Source organism: Balearica regulorum, chromosome 3 (genome assembly GCF_011004875.1).
Source record: "Balearica regulorum gibbericeps isolate bBalReg1 chromosome 3, bBalReg1.pri, whole genome shotgun sequence".
Classification (NCBI taxonomy): Eukaryota; Metazoa; Chordata; class Aves; order Gruiformes; family Gruidae; genus Balearica; species Balearica regulorum.
Window position 1 is genome coordinate 114871786 of NC_046186.1, and position 22392 is coordinate 114894177.

General features: G+C 43.0%; 1 protein-coding gene and 1 long non-coding RNA gene across 11 annotated transcripts in view; both read left to right on the forward strand.

The window, feature by feature from the left end:
• EHBP1 (EH domain binding protein 1) overlaps positions 1–22392 on the forward strand; it is a 382104-nt gene that overhangs the window by 146057 nt on the left and 213655 nt on the right. For 9 of the 10 annotated variants that reach the window (XM_075749663.1, XM_075749654.1, XM_075749656.1 and 6 more), the window contains exons 1-2: positions 4881–5137; positions 6242–6651. In XM_075749663.1, coding sequence (XP_075605778.1) covers positions 6548–6651 — 104 coding nt within the window. In that variant the 5' untranslated portion in view covers positions 4881–5137; positions 6242–6547. Of the gene's footprint in view, positions 1–4880; positions 5138–6241; positions 6652–22392 lie in introns of those variants that run through there. The other variant, XM_075749655.1, reaches the window with a different exon arrangement.
• LOC142601332 (uncharacterized) lies at positions 38–2715 on the forward strand. The gene is made up of 3 exons (XR_012834936.1): positions 38–875; positions 1749–1853; positions 2597–2715. It is a non-coding gene; the product is annotated as an uncharacterized LOC142601332 (long non-coding RNA).

Below are 22392 nucleotides of genomic sequence, written 5' to 3' on the forward strand. Positions count from 1 at the left end.
TGGTGGTGAGTTAACCCAGCCCCTGTCTCTGCAGATTACCCTTGGCAGCAGAGCTGGTACAAACCTGCTCTCTGGGGTGGCAGGCCCTGGATTAGGAGGTAGAACAGGGCAGATAGATACCTGCACACAGCTCAGCACCTTGGGCTGGGACCTGGCCTGGGCTAGGAATGCTGTGCAGGGAAGCTGGTTGGTAGGTAAGCGCCAGGCTGGCCTGCTTGCCTTGGCCAAAGTCAGAGTGTTAACAAAACATGAGTCCACCAGAGCCCATCCTAAAATCTACATCTTTTGCTGGTAAGGCAAGAACAAACTGTGATGTTTTTACCCTAGTGCCTTAAGCACAGCTGGGAGTATTGCTGAAATTGTATGATTTCATTACAGGCTATAATAGTAACTGGGCTATCTAATTCTGCAATGTGGAAATCACCTTTTCTCAGCTGCCAGTCTCAAAGTTGAGCTTTCATTGCACAAGTAAAATGGGGTATTCCTTCTCCCCATTCCCAATTGTCACCAATATCTAGCAGAGGGAATATTTAAAACATTTTTTCCCTTTAATACAGAATGGCTGTTGGGTGTCATCAGATCGTGTGAAAAAGCAGCTGAGTGGAATTTTTCCAGCAACAAACAAGAAACAAAAGAAGAAGGGAGGATTAAAAAAATTGTTTTGTTGCTGCATGTATTTTTATAATGTGCTATGATACACATTTTTTTTAATTACTGTTAGGATGGAAAGAAACAAAGAAAAAGAGCAGACAAGCGTGCTTGTGAACTTGGTGAGCATTACGTGTTACAGAACTGTATTTTAAGGCATCACACATCAGTTAGTGACATGTATTGAGGACCAGGAGGATGGTACTTTACCTGGATCTACTGAGAGTGTAAATTCTCCACTCCTTTTGTTAACATGGGATCAAACTTTTGATGGGATCTAGAAATACAAGTTTAAAATGTAGCAGGTGAGGGTAACCTCATGTGCATAGCCCATTGCCTCAAAAAGCAGAATGCTCTTACAAATTTGACACAATCCAATTAGTTGATTTCCTCAGTGACATTTCTGCAAGCTCATATACAGAAGGACAGGGAAACTGAGATTTATAATGATAGCTATTTCTGGCAAAGGTCATTTCTTTATTGGTGAACAACCTGTCCTTAGTCATGCTGATGACGAGACATTGAAGGATAAGGGAGAGGCTGTATAGCTTTAAAGCTTAACAGTGAATAACATAAATAGAGCATAGATCATCTTTCTACTTGGACCAGGAAGCTTGCAATCTACCACCATCAGGCCAAAGCCAGGGAGCTGGAGTAAAAAAAAAGAAAAAAATAAATATTGTGATTTCTGTGGAGATTGTGAAGGAGGCTGCATATTTTAGTGTCACCATGGGGGGGTGGGGGGTGGGAAAGGGAGCCACAGAGCACAAGCATATATTTTTGGATAGTAAGGGTGTCCTTGGTGGAACCAGCTGCTTATAAAGAACTGGGTCAGATTGCTCTGGGGACTCTCTGGGCCAACTTCCCAATTTGTGCAGCTCTTGGCATCCTGCTCCATGCCATTTCCAGAATGACAAAGATGAGGGCATGCTCAAATACACACAAATATACTTTCTCAGCTTTCCTTCCTTAGGCAAGGGAGGCAGCAGTTTTGACAGGAATATGATTTAAATAGATTGGATCATACACATTCTATATCTTGAAATAATAAAACAGCATTTGCCTATTCATCACATGGCTATTTTTCCTGCTTGCAGAAGAGAACATCTTTGACACAGTACATAAAATGATGCATCATTTTGTTCATAATCAGGAGGACCCTTCTGGGAGTCATGTGAGAGTTCAGCTATTGACCTTAAAAGTGAGTATTGGGCATTTTGGTGTAACTAGCTTTGCTTGTTTTCATCAAGCTCATATTGGATTAAGTAAAAATGTGACCGTTTCCCTAGATTTTGGCTCAGATCCTGATCCGTGCTCTATAGTTGAGCTATGGTTTCTGCTGGATCACTGGCACAAATCAGGCTTACAGCTCGCAGGACCTGTCATGAGAGCTTTCCAATATGGTAATGAAGTCAACAAGGGTTTCCTCCCCGATCCATCAGAGTGCTCTGACCAGGGGAGAGGGTATGGGGTTCTCCATCCATGCCCCTGCTAGTCCCTTTTTGCTAAATATTGGTTCCTTTGGGCTGTGAGCTGCCAACAGAAGTTAAAAGGGCTTTTGAGTTGGTCAGGTCTAGGTCTCAGTCCAGTAACCTGAGAACGCTGCGGTGGCCTCTAGCTTCCAATCTGCAGCTGAAGGTCTTGCTCTTCTTTCCAGAGTAATTGCTCACACCCTTTGAAATCTCCTAAAGCATTGCCCACAATTGTAAGAGCTGAGGGTTGCTACGGTTAAAAGCTGTAAAATAAATAGATAATCTATGGGATAATTGCCTATGTTACAACTCTCCCCATGCAACGAAGGAAAAGGCAGCCTTGTGCCGTGTACTTCTTAGGCCTGGTGTAACTTGAATCCGAAAGCTATGAAGGAAATGGAAAATGTTAATAAATAATGATGTTTGAAACACAAGTCACCAAACAAACCACCAGACCTTCTGTGTTTATTTCACAGGACAGAAAATGTCTGTCTCTGAGGAAAAGAAAATCTTGGCCAAAGATACATCTTAGGAATTAGCCTGGATGCTACATGGTGTTCAGAAGATAAATCAGAGAAGCTTACAGATTAACTCTTGTTAATATACACAGAATAATGACAACTTTTGAAGTAAAATCAGTACAACTGACTACTTGACATTTCCCTGGTATGAGGGACCAAGGATCTCCTCAGGGCCACTGGCATTTTAAATTACTTTGATCCACTTTACAGCTGCCAGATTTCCTTCTGGTATTTTCCAAATCAGAACCAAGCAGATGTGCACTCCAGGATGCGTGTTCTCAGTCTGACATGTTCTGGAAATCCTGGCCTCATTTTCCAAATCCTGAGCAGGTGATCTGCACTTGAAAAACCAGTAATGTCTCCCTCAAGTGTGCTGAAATTACTCTGTGTGTGCAGAGCAGCTGCAAAACTGGGCTAGAAATCTTAGACAAAGGTGCAAAATCTTCAAATTATAACTTCAAAAATATTCAGAAAAAAAAAGAACATTTCCAAGAAAATCTGTATTAGTACAACTGTCTTTCACATTTCATGTAACACTTTCAGGAGGAAGATCACTGCCTCTTCCAGGACAGTTGCAGCTTGGGTAAGTAAATCTGTCTTGAGAGAAGGCAAAGCAATGAAGACTCACACATTATAAGCAAAGGGCTGACCTTTTTAATAGCCCAAATATTCACCCTCTCCAGAGTAACTTAGTTCAGCTTAGGCCCGTGGCCATCCACAGGCATTCTTTCATTCCTTCCACTGCAGCCACTGAATGCTGGCAGCCTCTGCGATATGCCAGCACAGAGAGAGGCAGCTTAGGGAAGAAAAGGAAAAGACTGGGATAAGAAGCTTCCCACTCTGTGGATCAGGCTTGGACTCCATTTGGTTTGTCATGGGAAAGAACATAGAGGAAGACCGCAATGCCCTGAGGCTTCAATTTCACAGCTGCTCTCAGACCTCCACTGCATTATCTTTCTTATTTCCCTGTGCTTCCACTTGGCAGCTGGCTTAGTTTCTTACTTGCCTGGTGGATAGGTTTCAGATTAGCTCCTACAGCATCTCACACAACCACGGTACCCTGATTCTGGAATCTACTTGTTGCAAACAGTGCTTTGGGATCCAAGACTTAATGCACCTGTATGGGTGTAAGGTGAGGCTTCAGAAGGCAAGTGTGCAGAAAGCAGCGTGGTATTTTCTCTTTGAGCCAGAATGAACCACCATTTCATTTTAGATTAACACCGGAACCTAACACCAGAGGCTTACCTCTGACTCCCGACACCCCCTGAAGGGCACAGCACTTCAGGAGTGTTCAGCCAGCCTGTCATGGGAAATTCCCAGCCCACCTCCCACGGGGATCACCCCCCTCGTTGCTACCTTTTCCCCGGTGGATACTTTTACATAAAACTGTGCAGAACATCCAAACCCTGGTGTTTGGGTGAAGTTCACAGAGCACATAATGAAGTTAAACCAGCGAAGAAGTATCACCCTGCGTGCGTTAATTTCGTATTTCATGTCCATTAAAGTTCCCATCCCCGTAAGAACTCCAGGGCAGCTCCAGGACCAGGGCCCACGCTGCAGGATGCGGGTCAGGCTTGGCGCTGGACCCCGCCGCCGTTACCGTCCCTCGCGGTGGTTTTCCCTCCCTTCGCACAGCCTCGATCCGCGCCCCGCGGCCGCTCCCTCCCCTCAGCCACCCCGCGCCCACCTGACAGGCGGCATCGGGGGCTCCCTCCGGGGCTCCGCCCCGCCCCATCCCGTCCCTCCCACTAGGCCCCCCACCGCTCCTCCCGGCCCGGGAGCGGCCTTGCCCAGCAGCACAGTCCGCCCGCGCCCGCCATTCCCGAGCCCTAAGCCGGCGACGGCGGGCTCCCAAGGCCGCTGCCAGCCGCCGCTGCGCCACACCCCTCCCCTGACAGCCCGCTCCTCGCCCACGCCGCGACTTTAGGAAGCGCTGCCGCCAATCGCCGGACGCTTTTGCGGTGACAGGCGGCCGTAGTCACCTATCGAGTAGCTTCTCACAAGGAACCCCGCCTCCTCGGGCGCTGTGACCAGTCAGAAAAAAGATTGAGTTGGGGGCGGGAGAAGAGATCTTCTCTCACTACCTCCCTCTCCCCATTGCGCGAGGATCGCCCCTCTCGCCCACAGGTGATTGACAGGGGGTAGCAGCCAGTGGGCTGTGGAGGACGCACGATAGGGCCAATGGCGGGGCGGGGGCGGGCTGCGCCGGGGGCGGGGGGAGCGGCGGACTGGTTGAGGCGAGGCGCAACGCCGGCAGGAGGGCGATGGTGGTGGCGTGAGGAGTGGTGGACCTGGGCTGGCCGCCTGGTCGGCGGGGTGAGGAGAAGCGGACTGTGCCCGGTGCTTGCTATGACGCTGCCAGAGGACGGGGACAGTCGCAGGGCGCTGCTGCCGGCGGGGCTGTCGCAGTAATGGGCAGCGGCGGCACTGCCTCTCGCCTGCTGTGTGGTGCCTGTGTCCGCCCGGTGGGGACCGCCCGTGAAGAGCCGGGGACAGGTGAGTGCCGCGGCGCGGAGGGAGCCGCCCGCGCTGCCCCGCGTCTCTTCCCCTCCAGCTCCCTGAGCCACCTCTCCCCCCTCCCCCCCCGCCGGCTTGCTCCCCGCCGTTGGTGTTTTAATTTTTAAACCCCAACGGCTCTTGGCCAACGGCTGCGGGGGGGGGGGAGCGGGGGGCGCTGTGTCGGCGGGCCGGGCGCTGAGGTGACAGGGGCTGGTGAGGTGGAGCGGAGCGCTCCTCGCCCCGGGGCTCCGTGGGGACGGCCCCCTCCAGGGGGACATTCCTGGATCCTAGATTGCCTCCTTGCCGGCTTTGATGCCATCCTACCCAGCCTTCTTGCCAGGTGCGGCCACCTTTTGCTTCCTCACGTTCCTAATGAAGAGGCTTTTTCCTCCGCACCCAGCAGAGATGTTGCTTTCCTTTGGATGGAGAAGACCCATCTGGGTTTCTCTCTTTTCATCTCCCTGATGAGCGCTTCTCAGTTCAGGATGGAGAGGCATTTCCATTTCAATATGATGCAGCAAGGAAGATGGGGAATCTTGGGCAGCCAGGGTTCAGGAAATGCCCCTTCCTCTTTCATCCTCATCCTCACCCTGGCACAGGCATTTAAGTAATAACACTCCCTTGCCAGCTTCTTGGCTGTTCCTTCTCCTTGGAAAGAGAGGGTGTGTGTGTGTGAAGAGGAAACAACTGTTACACCTTTTGTCATCAAGACAAAGAACTTGTCTTCATCTCCCTGTGTCTCTCCCTCTGGGTGCATATTGGCAGCACCTCGGCCACTTTGCATTGCTTCCTGGAGATGCTTCATAAGGATTCGGTGTGGCCCTGACCTGCCCTTTTTTGTTGTTGTTGCCAATTATGATAGTGCTGATAAAAGGACATGTTGATGTTTCCAAACAGACTCGTGGTTTGAATTCCTGAAATTGCTGCAGCATTCTTATTTATTTATTTAATTGGAGGGGAGGATGACAACAGGAAGGGGGTATGTGTTTGTGGTTTGTTGTAATTGTTTGTTTGAAAGGTACGAGATCACATGCAATTGCAGCACTGTAGTACGTAGTATACTAACCAATGCTTTCTCCCCCCGTCTTATTTGTCTTCTAGTCCAGCAGTCTCCGCATCATCTGCAGCGTGAGGAATGATGATTCCATGAGAGAACTTCTTTTCAATTACCTGTCTGCTCCTATTGCATGCTGCTCCTGGCTGGTGATGAGCCATTCAGCTTGACTGGATTTACCATGAAGAAGGGAGAGGCAGAATATGAATTGTAGACATCCCATCAAGCTTCTTGAGCACTGTTTTTACTGTATCTGTACATAAATTTGCTAGTATTGAGCACACACACTCTTAAACCTACATTGGTATTCGCAGAGTTGCTACTGTGTAAGAGGACTGGTATTTCTCACCGTCATGGCTTCAGTTTGGAAAAGACTGCAGCGTGTTGGGAAACATGCATCCAAGTTCCAGTTTGTGGCCTCTTACCAGGAATTGATGGTTGAGTGCACCAAAAAATGGTAAGAAGCAGCTCATGTTGCCGCACAAATGGCAGAGTAAGTTGGTGGTGCTGAAATAGGATGTTCCTTGTTTTGTATTGTTGGGTCTGCATGCATTTGTCTTGCCTCCCCTCGCTTTCTCTTGCCTGCCCATTGAAGCAGAAGCAGCTGCATGGGGTGCTTGTCTGTCTTGATGAGTGCTTTGCTGCATCTTGGACCTGTTGGTTTTGTTCTGTACTCTGATTTTTCTTAGCTGGCGTTGTTGCTATCGTGCAGAGGACGGTGCATTTATTAGCTTGGCATCTGTGACTTAGTGGTGTGGTTTTGGTTGCTGGTGTGGATTTTTTTTTTTTTTTAATTTTGTTTCAGTATTTCTCAAGAGCTGTTTTCCAACTTCCAACTCAACTCTGGGTGCTGAATGTTACCTGCTGACACTGTTGTTAGCTGACTGAGGCGCTTGAGATCAGCCCTGAAAATGGTGACATTTTAATCTGGGGTGGATCCCCATTGTGATTTTGACTTTACCTGAAGATGTCTTGTCTCTTCTTTTCCTTCTTCCTTCTATCTTTTAATGGGAAGAGGCAAGAGAAAGATCCTTGGGAATTGTCTTAAGTATTTGTTTAGTCAGACAAGAATTTTGTGCAGTGATGGTCCAGTTGGATGGCTTTGGAGCTCACTAGACAGCAGTTAACAGTTAATGGTATGAGTGTGGCTCATCTTCCTTCCTATGCAAAATGAGCTTAAATAAATCTTCTAGGCAAGACTAGAAGCTGCTTTTAAATAGTCAAGCAAAGATTTCCACAAATACTTAAGTGCTGGTTTATATGTTTGGAATATTGACCTTACTGTCATAATTCCTCACATTAGTGTGAGCCTGTAGTGTCAGGGGACAGAGAAAGTACTTTCCAGACCTCGTGGACTGAGATGTTCAAATTGCCTTGTAATAAACTGCAGCCTCCTCTCTAATACTTGGGCTTTCTTCTTGTTGGCAAGTTTGGCACTTACATTGGCTGCTTTCACTGGTTATGAGTAATTGCCTCTACAAATTTAAATTCTGTCTGTTGGAGTTGGAAATCTCTGTCAAACAGGCTGGAAGGCTGCTCGCTGCTTTGTCTTAAGGAACACTGTCACATTAAAAAAATTTTAACAAGTTATTTTGCCTAAAATGTTTTGTAAGATTCTTAAGAATCAGAATTGGTTTGGAAGTCGAACTTTCACAGAGTAAACTACAAATAAAAACACTTTAAAAGTTGAAAGAGGCTGTCATGATTATCTCATGGGATCTACTGTGTAGTCCAGGCCAAAGAGTTGTTTTCCACAATAATTTTTTGGGTTTATTTCAGCAGTTGTCTTTTACTTTTTTTTAAAAAATGTTTTATTTGCATAAACTAGAATTGTTTTTCTAATGAAACAGTGTCAACACTGGGCACTCCATCATAACCTGTCCCCCCAAATGCACCACCAATGAAAACCAATCATCTGAGAGTGTCTGTCTTTAGTCATTAACAGGGAAAAGAATCAGAAATTATAGAGAGCAGAAAAAGCAAGCTATTTCATTTTCACTTTGATTCACTCCTTGCTTGAGATGTTGCAGAATGCTTCAGCACTAAAATATGATAACGCTGCAGAAGGATGTTCAGATTGGATCTGCAGTGAACTTTCACTTGATTTAAGGAAAAACTCACACGCAAAGGTTCTCTTGTGAACAGTCTTGTTGTAGAAACAATTAGCTTATTGTTTAATCATAAACTAGAATGCCCACCTAGCAAAATGCCTATGTATGAGGTAGTGAAACAGCCTTTCAAAACCTCAGATATGTAATTTAAAAGAAATAAGTTATCTTTTTGAATCTTCATTTTATGTTCTTCAATTTAAATACAGGCAAGATCAGTGTTGCTTATGATGAAGCAACAGTATGGTGGTGAAATGTGGATGAATTCTAGGAAAAACAACAATGGGGAAAAAATCACACTTTTTTTTGTAGGCTTTTCTATTCTGCTTCCTCTTGTTTGGAGAACCTTAACAAAAATGTTTTTTAAGCATGCAAGCTAAAATAGATATTTCTGCCATAAATGTAACTCCTATATGAGACAAAGGGTAAATATATATTTTGAGAACCTTCAACTAAGGCTTTCCTTAACTTTGGAGAAGATACAGTTTTGCACATACTGACAGAATCATGGCTTCCTCTATTTCTAAAGCTTGTCTCTGAGTTTGGCCTATGTGAGAACAAAACAGAAATGAACTCCATATGCTGTTCTTGCTGAAAGCACTCAATATATATTAAGTGTCAGTGTTCTAGTCTGTAGTTGGTTTGATTGAAATGTAGTAAGCAGTAAGTTATTTTAATGTACTGGCATTTTAACAATGTAGTGTTTCTGGAGGAAAAGAATGCTCCATTCATATTTTAAAATAAATGACAATACAGTCACAAACACACTTGAATTGAGATAATGTGTGTGAGCAAGGATTGCGCATGACCAACACAGACTGTGTGCCTGTCTGTGAACTGCTATCTTCTGTTTACATTTGTCTAACTCTTCAGAAAATGACCTGTGTTTTAGAATATTTTTGTAACTGATTGTGTGCAGTTTGCAACATTGGGTGTATTTCTGGTTGACTTTGATATTTTTTGTCTCCTCTGAACTTGTATTGATTTGATTTTCTTTTTTTTTAACTTAGTGTTCAAAATAGCTCTTGCTGTTGTTTCTGTAGTTATGCTGGCTGTGTGGGAAGTCTCTACCACTCTGGTGTTGCTGCTTCACCCTTTGAAAGGATTATCCCTAGGTACAGCAGCATTTGTCCAGCACAGGCTGAAACTCTTTGCTTGCTTTTTCTGCTCTCTATAATTTCTGATTCTTTTCCCTATTAATGACTAAAGACAGACACTCTCAGATGATTGGTTTTCATTGGTGGTGCATTTGGGGGGACAGGTTGTGATGGATTGCCCAGTGTTGACACTGTTTCATTAGAAAAACCTTATTTTCAGGTAATTAACAGGACTGAGTTGCTTCTGTGGCATTCTGGCTGCTCCTGCTGACCCACACCTAATTATTGTGGCTGCTCAGTACCTTTGAAAAATGGAGCAGTTAGTTCATTTAGAGCCTTTTATTAAAAATAAATAAACAAATGTAGTCTTGGTCTTTAATATGAATTAATGACTCCTGCTACATTATGCTTTGCATTAATCATATAAGCACTTGATTTTTTTTGAAAGGCGCTTGCTTGGCAGTGTTGGAGTGTGTCACCCTCTGCTTACCCTTGGAATAAGCTGGGGCAACACAGGATTTTTCCACTCGGCCTCGCCAGTGAGCTGCAGTCCTGGCCTGGAAAGACTATGTGTGATAGGAGAGAATTAATTTAGTCCTTGTACTCAGTGCAGAGCCATTGAATAAAACCAGAAATCAGTCTCATGCATTTTGCTTAGGCTTCTACAAAATAAGTTGTATTTGCTGCTCCATGCTGTGGGAGCAGACTGTTGCTGTGTGGGGTAGGAGTTTGCTGGACATTGCTGGCAGGTGTAATGCTGTAACTTGCACAGGGGACCCAGTTCAGTTGCCTGAACACTGGTGTCTAGTGCTGTTTGAGATGCCTTTGAGTTTCCTGCCAGTCCAGCTGCCAGTTTGGAGAACCCCAGGCCTCCTGTTGATCCCGTGTGAAGCCTGCCAGCCTGGCATGTGTCTCTTGCGTACCCTGGGGCTTCTCAGCTGCTGGAGGCCTCTGTTCAGGCAACTGAGTCAAGGCTTGTCTGAGGCACAGGCTCAGCGGAGGGGCCTCATAGGAGCAAAATGCTCTTTTGGACCAGAGATCAGTTCCAGTACTTGGACCTGAAGCTGTGATAGCTGTTTTACAGAGCTGCTGAAGCACCTAATGCCGAACATATGAGCTGTCTAGAATGGCTTTTATGTTTCCTTATTTTTGTGTGATGTCTTGCAAGTTAGGAACCCAACAGGGGCTTCAAGTGTTGTATTGACTGTTTTCCACAGAGAATGGCCTAACGCTTAGAGAGTTGAGGTTCCTAATATGATGTCCGTTAGATGCTTTTATGAACAAGAAAGCTGCTTGCTTGAATGTAGGTGCTAACTGCTTAAAAATCCTGAAAAAGAGTAAACATCAGGATGCTTTTCTACAGGTTTTTCCATTCAGCAGTTGCTTTGGAGATAAAGAAATATGGTATTTTTTACAATGTTTGTAATATCTGTCATCCACATGAACTGCTTTGCTTTTAGATCCAGCAAGCCATGATGTTCTAAAAGGGTTAAACTTTTTCTTGTATGCTGCCTTAGATGAAGACAGGCTTTATTTCCGTAAGGAAAGTTACCTATTTTTGTATAAATTAGGTATGGTCTGAAGTAGGTTCTGTATTTTCAAATATACATCTTTCTCTTTTGGAAATGAAGTAATGCTTAATTTATTTTTTTCCTTTCAAAAAGGCTTTAGCCATCTGTTTTTCTCTTCTATTGTAGCTTCATAACTGGATGCTGCAAGAATTTTAATATATGGCATGCACTGTGCATGAGAGAGAAATGAGCTTTTTGAGATTCCATGGTTCACACCAGTCTGCTTGCCTTCTGGTCGCTGCTTTCAAGCAAACTCTTCAGTGCTGAAGGCCGCCAAAGAACTGAAGTTAACTGCTTGCTGTAGAAATCCTTGGGGGTTACCTGTACAGGGTCAGGCTGTCAAATTGCTCGGTTCGTGTCCTTGTTTTGCATGGCTGTTAAGAGGGGATTTTGCAAGCACCTAACTGCTTTTAATTATTAAGGATGATTGCATTGAAACATGACAAAAAGATACAGTTAGAGGTGAATTCAGGATCTCTTTGAGTTCATTTTACTGTGAACCATGCTTTTTGTCGTGGGCTTGCTCTTCTCAGCTTTTGGTGAGATTTGCATTTGTACATTAGCCATGTTGGTATACTGTAACAAGTATAGCTTGTGCAAGGAAAGCATGATGCAATTTCTCCTGCTTTTTACCATTTTTTTTTCTCCTTCTTAAATTACACTGTGTCTTTACTCTTTATTAAGATCTCTGATTTCACACCAAATAATCCCCATCTGCAAATACACTTCAGCATTTACTTCTCCATTCATTTCCAGTTTTGACTGAGTACTTTTTGAGGGCTTAAATTGTGTATCAACCTTATTCTTTTCAAATAATCACCACCAGCTGCCTTACAGGTCAGTCTTGTCCCTTTCTTCCTACAGTCATTAAAACACACTTACTGTGCATGCACAAAAGCAGTTCTCCTCTGCCACCTTGCATCTCTTTCCTCTTTGCATCTGAAAGAAAATCCTGAATTTCAGAAGTAGTATATCTGCTCTTTTGGGTTCTCTACCAGTCCTGACTCCTTAACACCAGCGACTTTCATTCCCTACCTTACTAAGCTAGTCTCCTGGCTCCTTTAATAGCCTTATGTCTGTTCCATGGACCACAAGCTAGGGATTTCTCATCAAAATTGTTGGTGGCATATTGTGCAGTGAAGAGGTACGGGTGTATGTGAAATCTTTATTGCTGCTGACTTTCTCATATTGTCAGTGCTGCATATTTATACCCATTTCATATTTGCAGCAACTCTTTTAGAGTGTTTGAAACTCTGTGTCCAGTGTCTAAAAGACCTCATTGGTAGGAGCAGGCTTGAGGTTTAGTATCTGTAAAGTAGCAAGATTTGGGTTTGTCATACATACTTGTTCTGAATTTTATTTCTCTTTGAGAGACAGAATTATTTTAGCAATTAATTGACATACTTTACTGTCCCAGCAGTAACAAAAATAATTGTCTAAAGCAGAGAAGATTAGGTATATCCAAGTTGTAGACAAATCCATGTTAGTGGTCTTTCATTCATTTAAAGGGGTGAGGATGTCTCCTTGAATAAACAAAATACATTAACTTACATTCAAACAGCTTTATTTTTGGAGAGAGAAACTGCGTGTGTAACTTCCTTGCAGAGCTTTACAAATAAATAAAACCTGGCTCTGTTCCAGCAGGCACTGTGTTGCATGCATACAGTAATGTATGTGTACTGTTGCTTTGAACCCAGTGGACTTGAGCGGCAGTAAAGAATTTTTTCAGGATTGGATCCCTGTGAATACTCTTTTCAGCTCCTTATGTTATGAGGTTAAGTAAAATGAAATATTATGACATTGTGTAGGCCTCATCTGAGCTGAGGCTTCAGTCTCTCAGACTGGTCTGGCTGTATAGGGCCAGTCTGTTGCTTCAATTAGTTTTTAATTGGTTGGAGAGAGCAGAACTCCCTTTCACAGCTTGGTGTGAATAAGGAGAGGAGGAGGAGGCCGGTAAGGTTGACTAAATCTGAGGAAACTCTTCATTTAAAACAAATCCTTCAGTTACTGTAGTAAAAGCATTCTGCTTGGGTGGCTTTCTGAGAATACAGGGACAGGGAGTTGTTTGTTTATTTCTAAAAGCTTTCCCAGTTTACTCTGAGGGGAGTGTGTGAAGTGTGTGTTTCCGTTGCCCCTCTCTCTCTCCTTTTACGCCTTAGCCTGGCAGTCTGTTTGCTACCTTGCTGTGGGACACTCCTGAGCCGCCCTCTGCACCATGTCTGTTCTGCATGTCCTGGAGTGGACTCTGAAACACAGGAACTATGCAGCTGAACTTTTGTTCCTTATTTTAAGATATGCACACAGCAAGAGGGTAAATAAAGCAGTCCTTGTTTTCTTCCTCTTATTCTCTTCATTTGAAAAATGTGTTTCTGCAGCATACAGTTTATATTAAGTGCATCACAGCCTCTCAGCTGGGAAGCTGTATATTTTGGCAGTTGAGGTATAGGGTAGTTGTGGCTTTTGGCACCTGGAAATGTGTTGCAGGGACTTGGGAGCTGTGGGTTAAGCACGAGCTAAAATTAGGAGAAACATAACTAACAGTGCTGTTGTCTAAGGCTCTGACTCATGAGGCTTTCTGAATTCAAGAGTGGAGCTGAGATGTCACTGTCCCTTAGCAATAGTCTTCCTCTACTTTCCTCTGCCCTGAAGCAGAGGTAGGATGACAGTCAGGCTGCCTGGTGTGGTAGCGTTAACTGCTGTCAACTTCAGGTTTGTAGGGTGAGTGCGAACTGCAGCAGTTGAGGAGTGTACGCACCTCCCTTATGCTGCCCTGATGCAGTGGGGAGGAAAATCTGCCAGAGGGGTGAGATGAGCCATAGCTGTGGGCAAGAGCATCTTGAAGTGCTTCAGCTAAATCACCCAGATCCTGAGTCAGTGCCCTGTGCTGTCACTGTAGGGCTTCCAAATGCACAAGCCTTTGAGATGAATCAGAAGATGAATCTGAGCTATAGTTTCCAGCTGCCTGCAAACCTGTAAAGGTGAGCAGTGCAGAAGTAATTCTCGTATACCTGTTGAGGCACTCTTTGTAGTGGAGAGTCATTATTGAGTGTTCTTTTTTATTTCTATTTTATTATTATTTAAGGAGACTTTCTTGAGGATTACTCCAAAGCTATGGCCAGGCTCTGCAGCTGCTTAACTGTCTGCAGCTGCTGACTGTGATCTTTGTGGCTCTGTATTTATTTTAGCACAAACTGGTTTCGGGTTTTATTTCATGTGCAGACTCAGTCTCCTGCAGTCTTTCTGTAGGCTTTGTTTTGGGTGAGCTGCTATATCAGAGCCTACCAGTGCACTAGCAGATTCAGTCTTTCTTTTCTAATAGATCTGTTTTGAAAAATGACTTTGCTGACCAAACTTCACGAGGGCAAAATAATTTCTAGTTCCAGAGGCAACTGAATTAAAACAATTGGGGGCATTTTAAGACACTGTTGTATCACATCAGTTTTGAGTCCCACATTACTACCACTTGTTTACTTGGTACCATCTCCACAAGCACCTGTAATGACTAGACACCCTTCATGTTCACTGCCTCCTCTTTCTTTACCCAAGAAGTAGTGTTGGCTTCCTTGCTGCTGTCTGATGGTCAGAGTTGTCTGGGGCTACTGGATGGGTGACATTGGCTGTTGTGGTGGGAGATGTATGTTTTGATGGGTGTGCAGCTTTGCTGGGAGCATATATGCATCTCCACCTGTTGGGACAAGCCCCATCAGTTTTCTTGTAGGCCAGGCAGACCAAAGACATTCCCTGAGTCAGCTCTAGGCCTTCCATTAGATGCGTTGCTGCCTGATGCCCTAAGATCATAGCTGTCTTGAACTTTCTTCAGGGTTAAGACTAATGCACTGATGCCAGTGCTTTTAAATCCAGTGTCATAAACTGACTTTCCTCTCCCAGCAGTGCTTGGGAGAGTATTTGCATAGCCAATATTGTTAATATCAAAAGCCATATAAAATGAAGTAGTTAGAGGATCTCGACCATTGAATACAGTTGGCAGCACTTTGTATGCTGCCACTCAGCATGCACTGTGAACTTCCTTTACTTTCAGTGACTGCTCGTTAAGTAAACTCCGAATCCCTTTGTTTATGGCAGTACATAGGAGGAGATTTAAAAGAACAGAAAAGATCTGTCAAAACAGCTTAATTCTCTTTTCCAGCAAAGATCTAACTCAGCAGCCTGTAAATTCCTAAGTCAACCTGTTGCTGATTTATCTGTGGTTTATTAGCAGAGGACTTAACCTTGACAGCTCCTGGTAACACCTGACATGATTATAGCTCTGGAGTCACAGCTCTAGCCATGTTGGCAGGAGGGTGAGTCTGTTTGGCTGTTCTTAACTGCTTGGCTGTATTTTCCTTCTGGTTGTACCTACTGTCTCTTGGAAAACTGATTTAGTGGTTTGCCTCTTCCTGTAGGTAACCTGAGCAGTAGTTGTATAAAGCTATGGAAAACTTTCAAGAGAACAAGATTTTTGAACTCCTTTTCCTTTTCAAGTGCAAATCTTAACTGCATAGAGTACTTGGAATAATTGTCTCTTAAGTCCAGCAAGTGAATAAAACCTCTCCTTACATTCCTTTATCTTTGACATGTAAGAAAACTTTAAGAATGGGAAAGTCTTGACCAATTTCTTACCACTTCCTCTCATACCACAAAAAGCAAAAGAATCTAGCACAGTGTTACTTTGTTTTGAGGTATATTTGGGATGGTTCCTATTTACTATTAACACTTTTTAAAAGATCCTTTTTAAAAATACCTGCAACAATTGTATTTTCATCCCCCTTTTTTGGGATTTGTCCATGTAGAAAAGGGAATTTTATGGCTTTGCTTTTTCATTTTCTTGCTGAAATTGTTTACTTTCTTCCCCTTAGATGGCTGCTCTAAGCTTCAGTGTCTGCATACCTTCTCAGAATACCAAGACATAGACAGTCTTAAAACAGTAAAGGAATTATTTTTCCTTCCCATGGATTCCCCTTTTAATGTAGTAAATAGGATTTTTTTTTTTTTCCCCATTTTGAACTGAAAGGTGACCAAGAGAAATCTTAACATCCTGAATTCTTATAGTGGCTGATGTAATCATGGGATTTTTTGACAGAGTATTGACAAAGTGCATAATGACCCATACTAGAATTGTAAACATCTAGTGCTTAGGACATGATGCCTTCTTTAGTCCGCGGCTGTAAGAGTGTCCAGTGTGCGTGGGAGGAACTCTTTCCTGCTGCCCACGCATCTCTTCCCTCTTTTTTTAGGATAAATGCTGCACCAGCTGAAATCTAGCAGCTGCACAACAGGGGAGTGCCAGAATATGGTGATGTAGAGAGCTTGGTAAAGGATAGTGCGAGGCGACTGCCCCTGGCACGTCATCTGCTACCTGTGGGCCTGTGGCAGCCTACGATGCCATGCTGCCTTGCCAAAGCCTGTCATACCTCTAGACCAACGCTGTTGTCACTTTTCTAGAGAGCTAGGACAGCCCCTTTCTCTGGGCACACGACACTGCTGTGGTTGATGGGGCTGTACTGTCAGTGGTTATGACAAGTTAGCTTGCCATATTGCTGGTTTTGAACCTTGGGCTTCTCCCTTATTTTTAGTTTTGCTTCATAGGGAAAAAGTTCTTGTGTGGTGGTAAAACGTGTCTGAATTTTCTGTTTGGCCAGCAAATTGAGAATTGTGTTGGAAAGCTTCAGCAGACAATTTCAACCAAATCTTATGGGGATGGGAACCTCCAGCTATTATTTCCATGGGTTTTGTGACAAAGGGCCACTGGATAGAAGAGAGGAGTCTTGATCAGACCCTGTGGCTGCAGGTAAAAAGCCAATCACTCTACCATTTATTAGACACTGGAGAATCTGCAAGGTGAAAGCTGCTGATAGCCCCACCTCTTTCCCTCTGCCTGGAACTATGGGTTTGTTTCAGTTTGTGCTTCCATGTGTCCCTTTGTGCCAGTGTATTTTTGGAGCTGGGAGCTGTTAGATACATTTCTGTGTTTCTCTGCTCCCCATCTGTTACTGTAGCCACCTCCTGCTCTAGCTGCCTCAGGAGAAGGTGTATCACAAGGGAAAATGGCAATAAAACCAGCTGTGTTACCTGTGCTTTCAGTTTGTGGATTACTCTGTCCTTGTGCTTGGTGTTCATCTTACCCATCATCAGTAACTTCAGTAAGTCTGATAGTGTGGCTAATGTTGATGTAGTACCACTGCAGATGACAGTGCAGTCCCTTGTCTCCTTTCCTATTGCTCTATCAGGAAATAGGAATATGGAATTTTTTGCCTATAGATTCAGTCTGGCCGTCTGGACCGTAATAAAGTATTTAAAATGCACAAAGTCTGCTTCTTCCTGGAAAAAAAATGCTGACTTGAGTAAATAAATTTATTTCAGACAATTTGTTCTTAGGGAAGTAGAACATATACTGTAGGGAGAAAAATAACACTACTTCTTTTAGCAACAGCTGTTGAGAGGAGGGTGCTTGCTTGATTTGCAATTAATGATAAAGTTAACTAACTGTAATTTAGAAAAAGAAAGTAATCTTGAGCTACTCTTGACTGTAGTAAGACTGCAGTTTACCCTAACACATTTATGTCCACCTCATTGTGAGAACCAACTCTTATGGTTGACAAAACCTCATTAAGGCCCAGAGAAGCAGAAACCTGCTGCCTCGTTAGCCTCACAGAGTGGGTTATCTGCCTTCCTCTTCCTTCTGTCCTGTGCCATAGGTGGGCTCAGAGGAGACTTGGTTAGGTTTGCCTCAAGCCCTCTCCTATGGGGTTAGTTTCATCTTTGCTGCCCTAGGAAGCATTTAAAAATGGTTGGCCTTGCAGCATTTTATGAGGAATATTTACTTGTGTTTCAGCATTGCTCAGGGGTGGGCAGGACTGGCTGTGAGGTGAGTTGAGCTGAGCTGACAGGGAAGCAGGGGGAGTGAGGAACAGAACTATTCAAATGTCTTCTGGTCTGCCTGTACAGGGTATACAAGGCAGATCCTGCTGGGTTTGGAGAATCAAAACCAGTGACCTAAATACGAGCAACCTGTATGTGAAGTGAAAATAATTATTTCAGAGAACAGCTGCAGAGCCACCTTGTATTTCTGCCAATGTCATCTCTTTGGTTAGCATGGGTTTTATTGCTGGGGTCTTAACTACTTTGTATACTGAACATCCCTTGCGGCAAAGGAGTAGTTAAAAGCGGTGGGGAGACATTTCTGGAAGCTGGTAACATGTGACAGAGAAGTCTGTCACCTGTGCATAGTATGTACAAATATATAGTTCAAGATGCAGTGTGAATATATGAAATCAATGTATGTTGTTGAACCATCTTAAGAGGAGGGAAGGCCTGGATGCTGCTGATGAATAGCAGAAGGGATGGCTGTTGCCAGTAAGGGACAAGTCTTGTCCACCTTTGGTTACTCTGGGAGACTCCCAGGTATGCTGTGGAGCACATGGGCTGAGCAGGGCCAGAAATCTCACTTTCCTTACAACCTCAAGCCATCTCCCTGGTAAATTAAATAGCTTTGAAATAGTGAAGCATTTCATGTTACTGAAATGCTCAACATTGTATTAAACTCCAGGCATTTATTCTTTTATTGAATGCAATTCCTTTCAGCTGTAATCAGATTTTTTGTTTTATTCAGACAGATGTTTGCTGACCCAGGCCACATAAAATTCTTATGACAAAATGTGCCCGCTTTAATATGGGAACTTACTGTGTCACATTGAGCTTTCAGACTTGATTTTGCTGAACAAGCAATATGCACATACGTGTACTTGGACCTCATCTATATGCAGCAGCCCCACTATTTTACTGTGCCTTTGCAATCCATGTCAGCATCTGTTCTTCCCCTTATAGGCAAGAGGCAGCAGTACATAAATACATTATCTAGAGACATTTTCATGGAAATAGCTGCACAGCCTGTTTAAGCACTTCTGTAGCAAAATAAAGTGCATTTATATTTCTGATTGTACCAGAACAACTATTTGAGTTTGGAGTAGCTTCCCTAATTGAAGAAGTTTTGTTGTCACACAAACTGTCCCGAGCAAGCCTCGATTATCAAAATTCTTGTTGTGCTTCTGCTTGTGTTAAGGGAGAAGTAATCCATTGTTACTCATATCTGAACCCTAAACCCAGCAGGACAGGTCACAGGGCAGGACAGGTGCTGGCTTTGGTACTGTCTGCTCAGCCATCACTAATAGGAATAAAACCAAAATAAGGCTTTGCTGAAACACAGATCTTAATGTTTCACTTTCATAATTCATACTAGTTGCAATTCTTTCAGAAACTATTTTAAAAGGGAGGTTACATCATCTCTTCGTGAATGCTAATTATGATTTCACCACTCTCTGAGTGACTGCGATAGTAACAATCATAGTGGTAAAGAAGAAATCTAAATTTAAGTGTTCCAGGGATTCTTTTTGTGCTGAATGAAAACAAACTGTATTATTTAAATATTTCTACCTTTAAGACACAGGTAGAAAAAGTCTGGCTATTAATATCATACAATGTTAAAAAAAAAAATCCTAGTGCACTTGAAAGGAGATATTTTATAGAATTTTGTATTCAAAGGAAGATTTGTAGCTTTGTAAATAAAACTGCAGTATGTGTCTGGCCTTCCTCAATGTAGTTTTAATCAGTTCAAATTGATGTCCTGATCTCTTCAACCTGATGGATCCTTATATTGTTACATGTTGTATTTTCTTCACTGTATCTGTGTAAGTGGTTTTCCACATCGGTGTGACATGGTCTTAAGTAAGAGTACTTATATGCTCTTACCGTTTGGTGCATTTATACAGTTACAGGAGGATAAGAACTTATGATTTGGGCTTTTTGAGCTGATTATTGTATCAAAGCATAATTTCTCTCTGAACCTGAGATGTTGGTTTTGTACACATATTGCTGTGGGAGTTTAATAATTTTTTTTCCTATGTCAAGGCAAGTTCCGGGTCACACCAAAGAAATCGCACACGGTGTTCTCTCTCTTGCTACCCTGATGTAGCCAGAAGTTGCAGAGTAGTTTTTCTGAGTACTGAAAGTAGAAGAGCTTGTGAAGCTATACAATTTTTTAGTTACTAAAAGTAGTAGTAAAAGTTATCTTTGTTCCTCCCATAAATAATTCTGTGTTAGGCACTTTAGCACCTTCATTTGTTTAGAGCAGACTCAATAAATTCTGTACAGTTTTTTCTTTTTTTGATTTGGAGGGGGAAATAAAGTCCTCTTTCCTTCCCATTGTACTAGAGAGCGTGGTCTAGTGGTAGAAACAGCAGAAGTCAGAAAATCCTGGTTCCACACTAGGCTTCCTTTCAACTTTCCTTGTAACTGTGTAGACAAGTCATCTTTTCTATCAGTCCCTAATTTGTGCGCACAAATCATCTTCTGTCAACTTTCCTACAGTTTTATGTCCACAATTACTTATAAGTAGGATTTATGTCTCCTGTTAAAGGCCAGAAAGTAGCAGCTCTCTGTTCAGTGGTACTGGTTTAAAACAACTAAAAAGACACTTTGCTGTGTGGAAATAAATATCAAGTGCTGACAATTTTTCTGCGCAAAAAATCTGCAGCCACACAGCTCCATTATTAATCTGGTCTTACAAGACTGTTGTGTGATGAAGAAAAATGATTCCCACTTTATACCTCTGAAACTGAAATACAGACAAATTGTGGAGAAGATGCAAGAAACTCTGTCTGTACTGATAGGAATTGTATGAGTGCAGATTTATGGTAGCAAGACACTGCATAACTGAGAAGGAAACTCCAAGTTACATTCTACAAATTGGGAAAAAAGAAAAAGAGGGGGCATTTTTCTAAATAAAGTCACATTAATAATGAGGTCATTTGCAAGTGTGTTTGGTCATATGAGGTCAGAGTGGAAACTGTTGCAGAACATTGTATTAAGGTTGAGCAGGACCGGTGAAGCAGAGTACATGAGGAAAATGAGAAAGGTAATTCTGGAGAGGAGGTGACCGCGTGATCACTGATCTACAGTTGCTGATGCAGGAGCTTAAGCAAGCTTTTTGTTGTGGGGAGGGGGTTTTGTTTGTTTTCTATTTATTTTCCTTTGAGTGATATGTAATTAAGAGTATTTGTAATGGATTACTTCCTTCCCCTCAATCTGGCATTTAGGTGTACTAGGCTCTAAGTACATCCTTTCTGGATTGACAGTTCTAAAATATTTTATCCAGTGGTGGTGATCATGACAATAACTGTAAGGTCCAAGCTTCTCTTCAGTAGGGGTGATGGATGCCTGAAGTGTGTAATTGCACTTGAAAGGCTACATGTTGATTACTCCAATGCAAAAAGTTCAGAACACCTACTCTGTTTGTGTCAGATTCACTTGCAAATGGTTCTGACAGTCTGCCTGACAGTTCAAACCAAAGTGCTTCAAAAGAGGTGTTTAGTAACTATAGCACTAAATGAAGGAAGAGAACTTGTTAAGCTCTGGAAGACTTTTGGGAATAAAGCCGATAGGATGGAGCTCAGTTACAACTCCAACAAAACTGTGGCTCCACAGCAGGATATAGGCTTATCATTACTGGACTATAATCAGAGCTGTTGGAATATTCTGCTTAAGCTTGTTGACTTCAATATATACAGACACTGGCTGGATTAGAATTGCTGATCTTTTTGGGTTTTTTTTCCTTTTTTTTCCTCTACATTGCTGTAGAATTTATTCTGTGATTTATTTTCTGCTTGCACTTCAGGTGATAGGTTTTTCTTGGATATCACATCCACAAAATCAGTCCCAAAATCTAATGCTTGTAGAAGAGAGAATGTGAATATTGGGGAGGAGTAACGTTTTATTTCCTACCCTTATAAATGCCAAGAATTTTATGGAGAGTGTTTGTTGCTATTATTTTACTTGTTTGTTGCTCCAGCGTATCTGTCCTGTGACTTAGTGTAAGAAAGAGATAGGGTAGCACATGAGACATTTGAAATATTTATGAGGCTAAACTGCAAGAACCGCTCTGAGTTTGGTCAGAGACAGGCTAAACTCTTGGCTCTTGAGAGAAGCAGATCTCCATCACTCATTTCAGAATTGCCAGTCTGGTTTGTGGCTGATTCTTGAAGTCAAGGATTGTACAGAAATCAAAGGTTTCAAAGCCAGAAAAAAAAAAGTAGGTACCTGTTCTATCTCTAGTGCTGTTATTTATGTGATCAAGCTGGCCATGTGTCATCTTTACCTTATGGATAGTTGCTCTTTGGTTGTTTGAACCCTTTTTTCCCCACTTCGGGTGTTCCAGCTGTAAGGTCCCTGGGTGCATGTGATCTCTTTCCTTGTCTTAAGAGAGTTTAGAGGGTGAATGGAGAGCATGGCTGAGAAGAGGGAGCCTGCATCTGTCTCCAAATTGTGGGGATGTTTGGCCATGGAGTGGTTCGTTTATGTTAAGTAAAGCCAGAAGTGTCCAGTGTGAGAGCTTGTCTACACTTTGGCCTTCCTGGCCCCAATTTCTGCC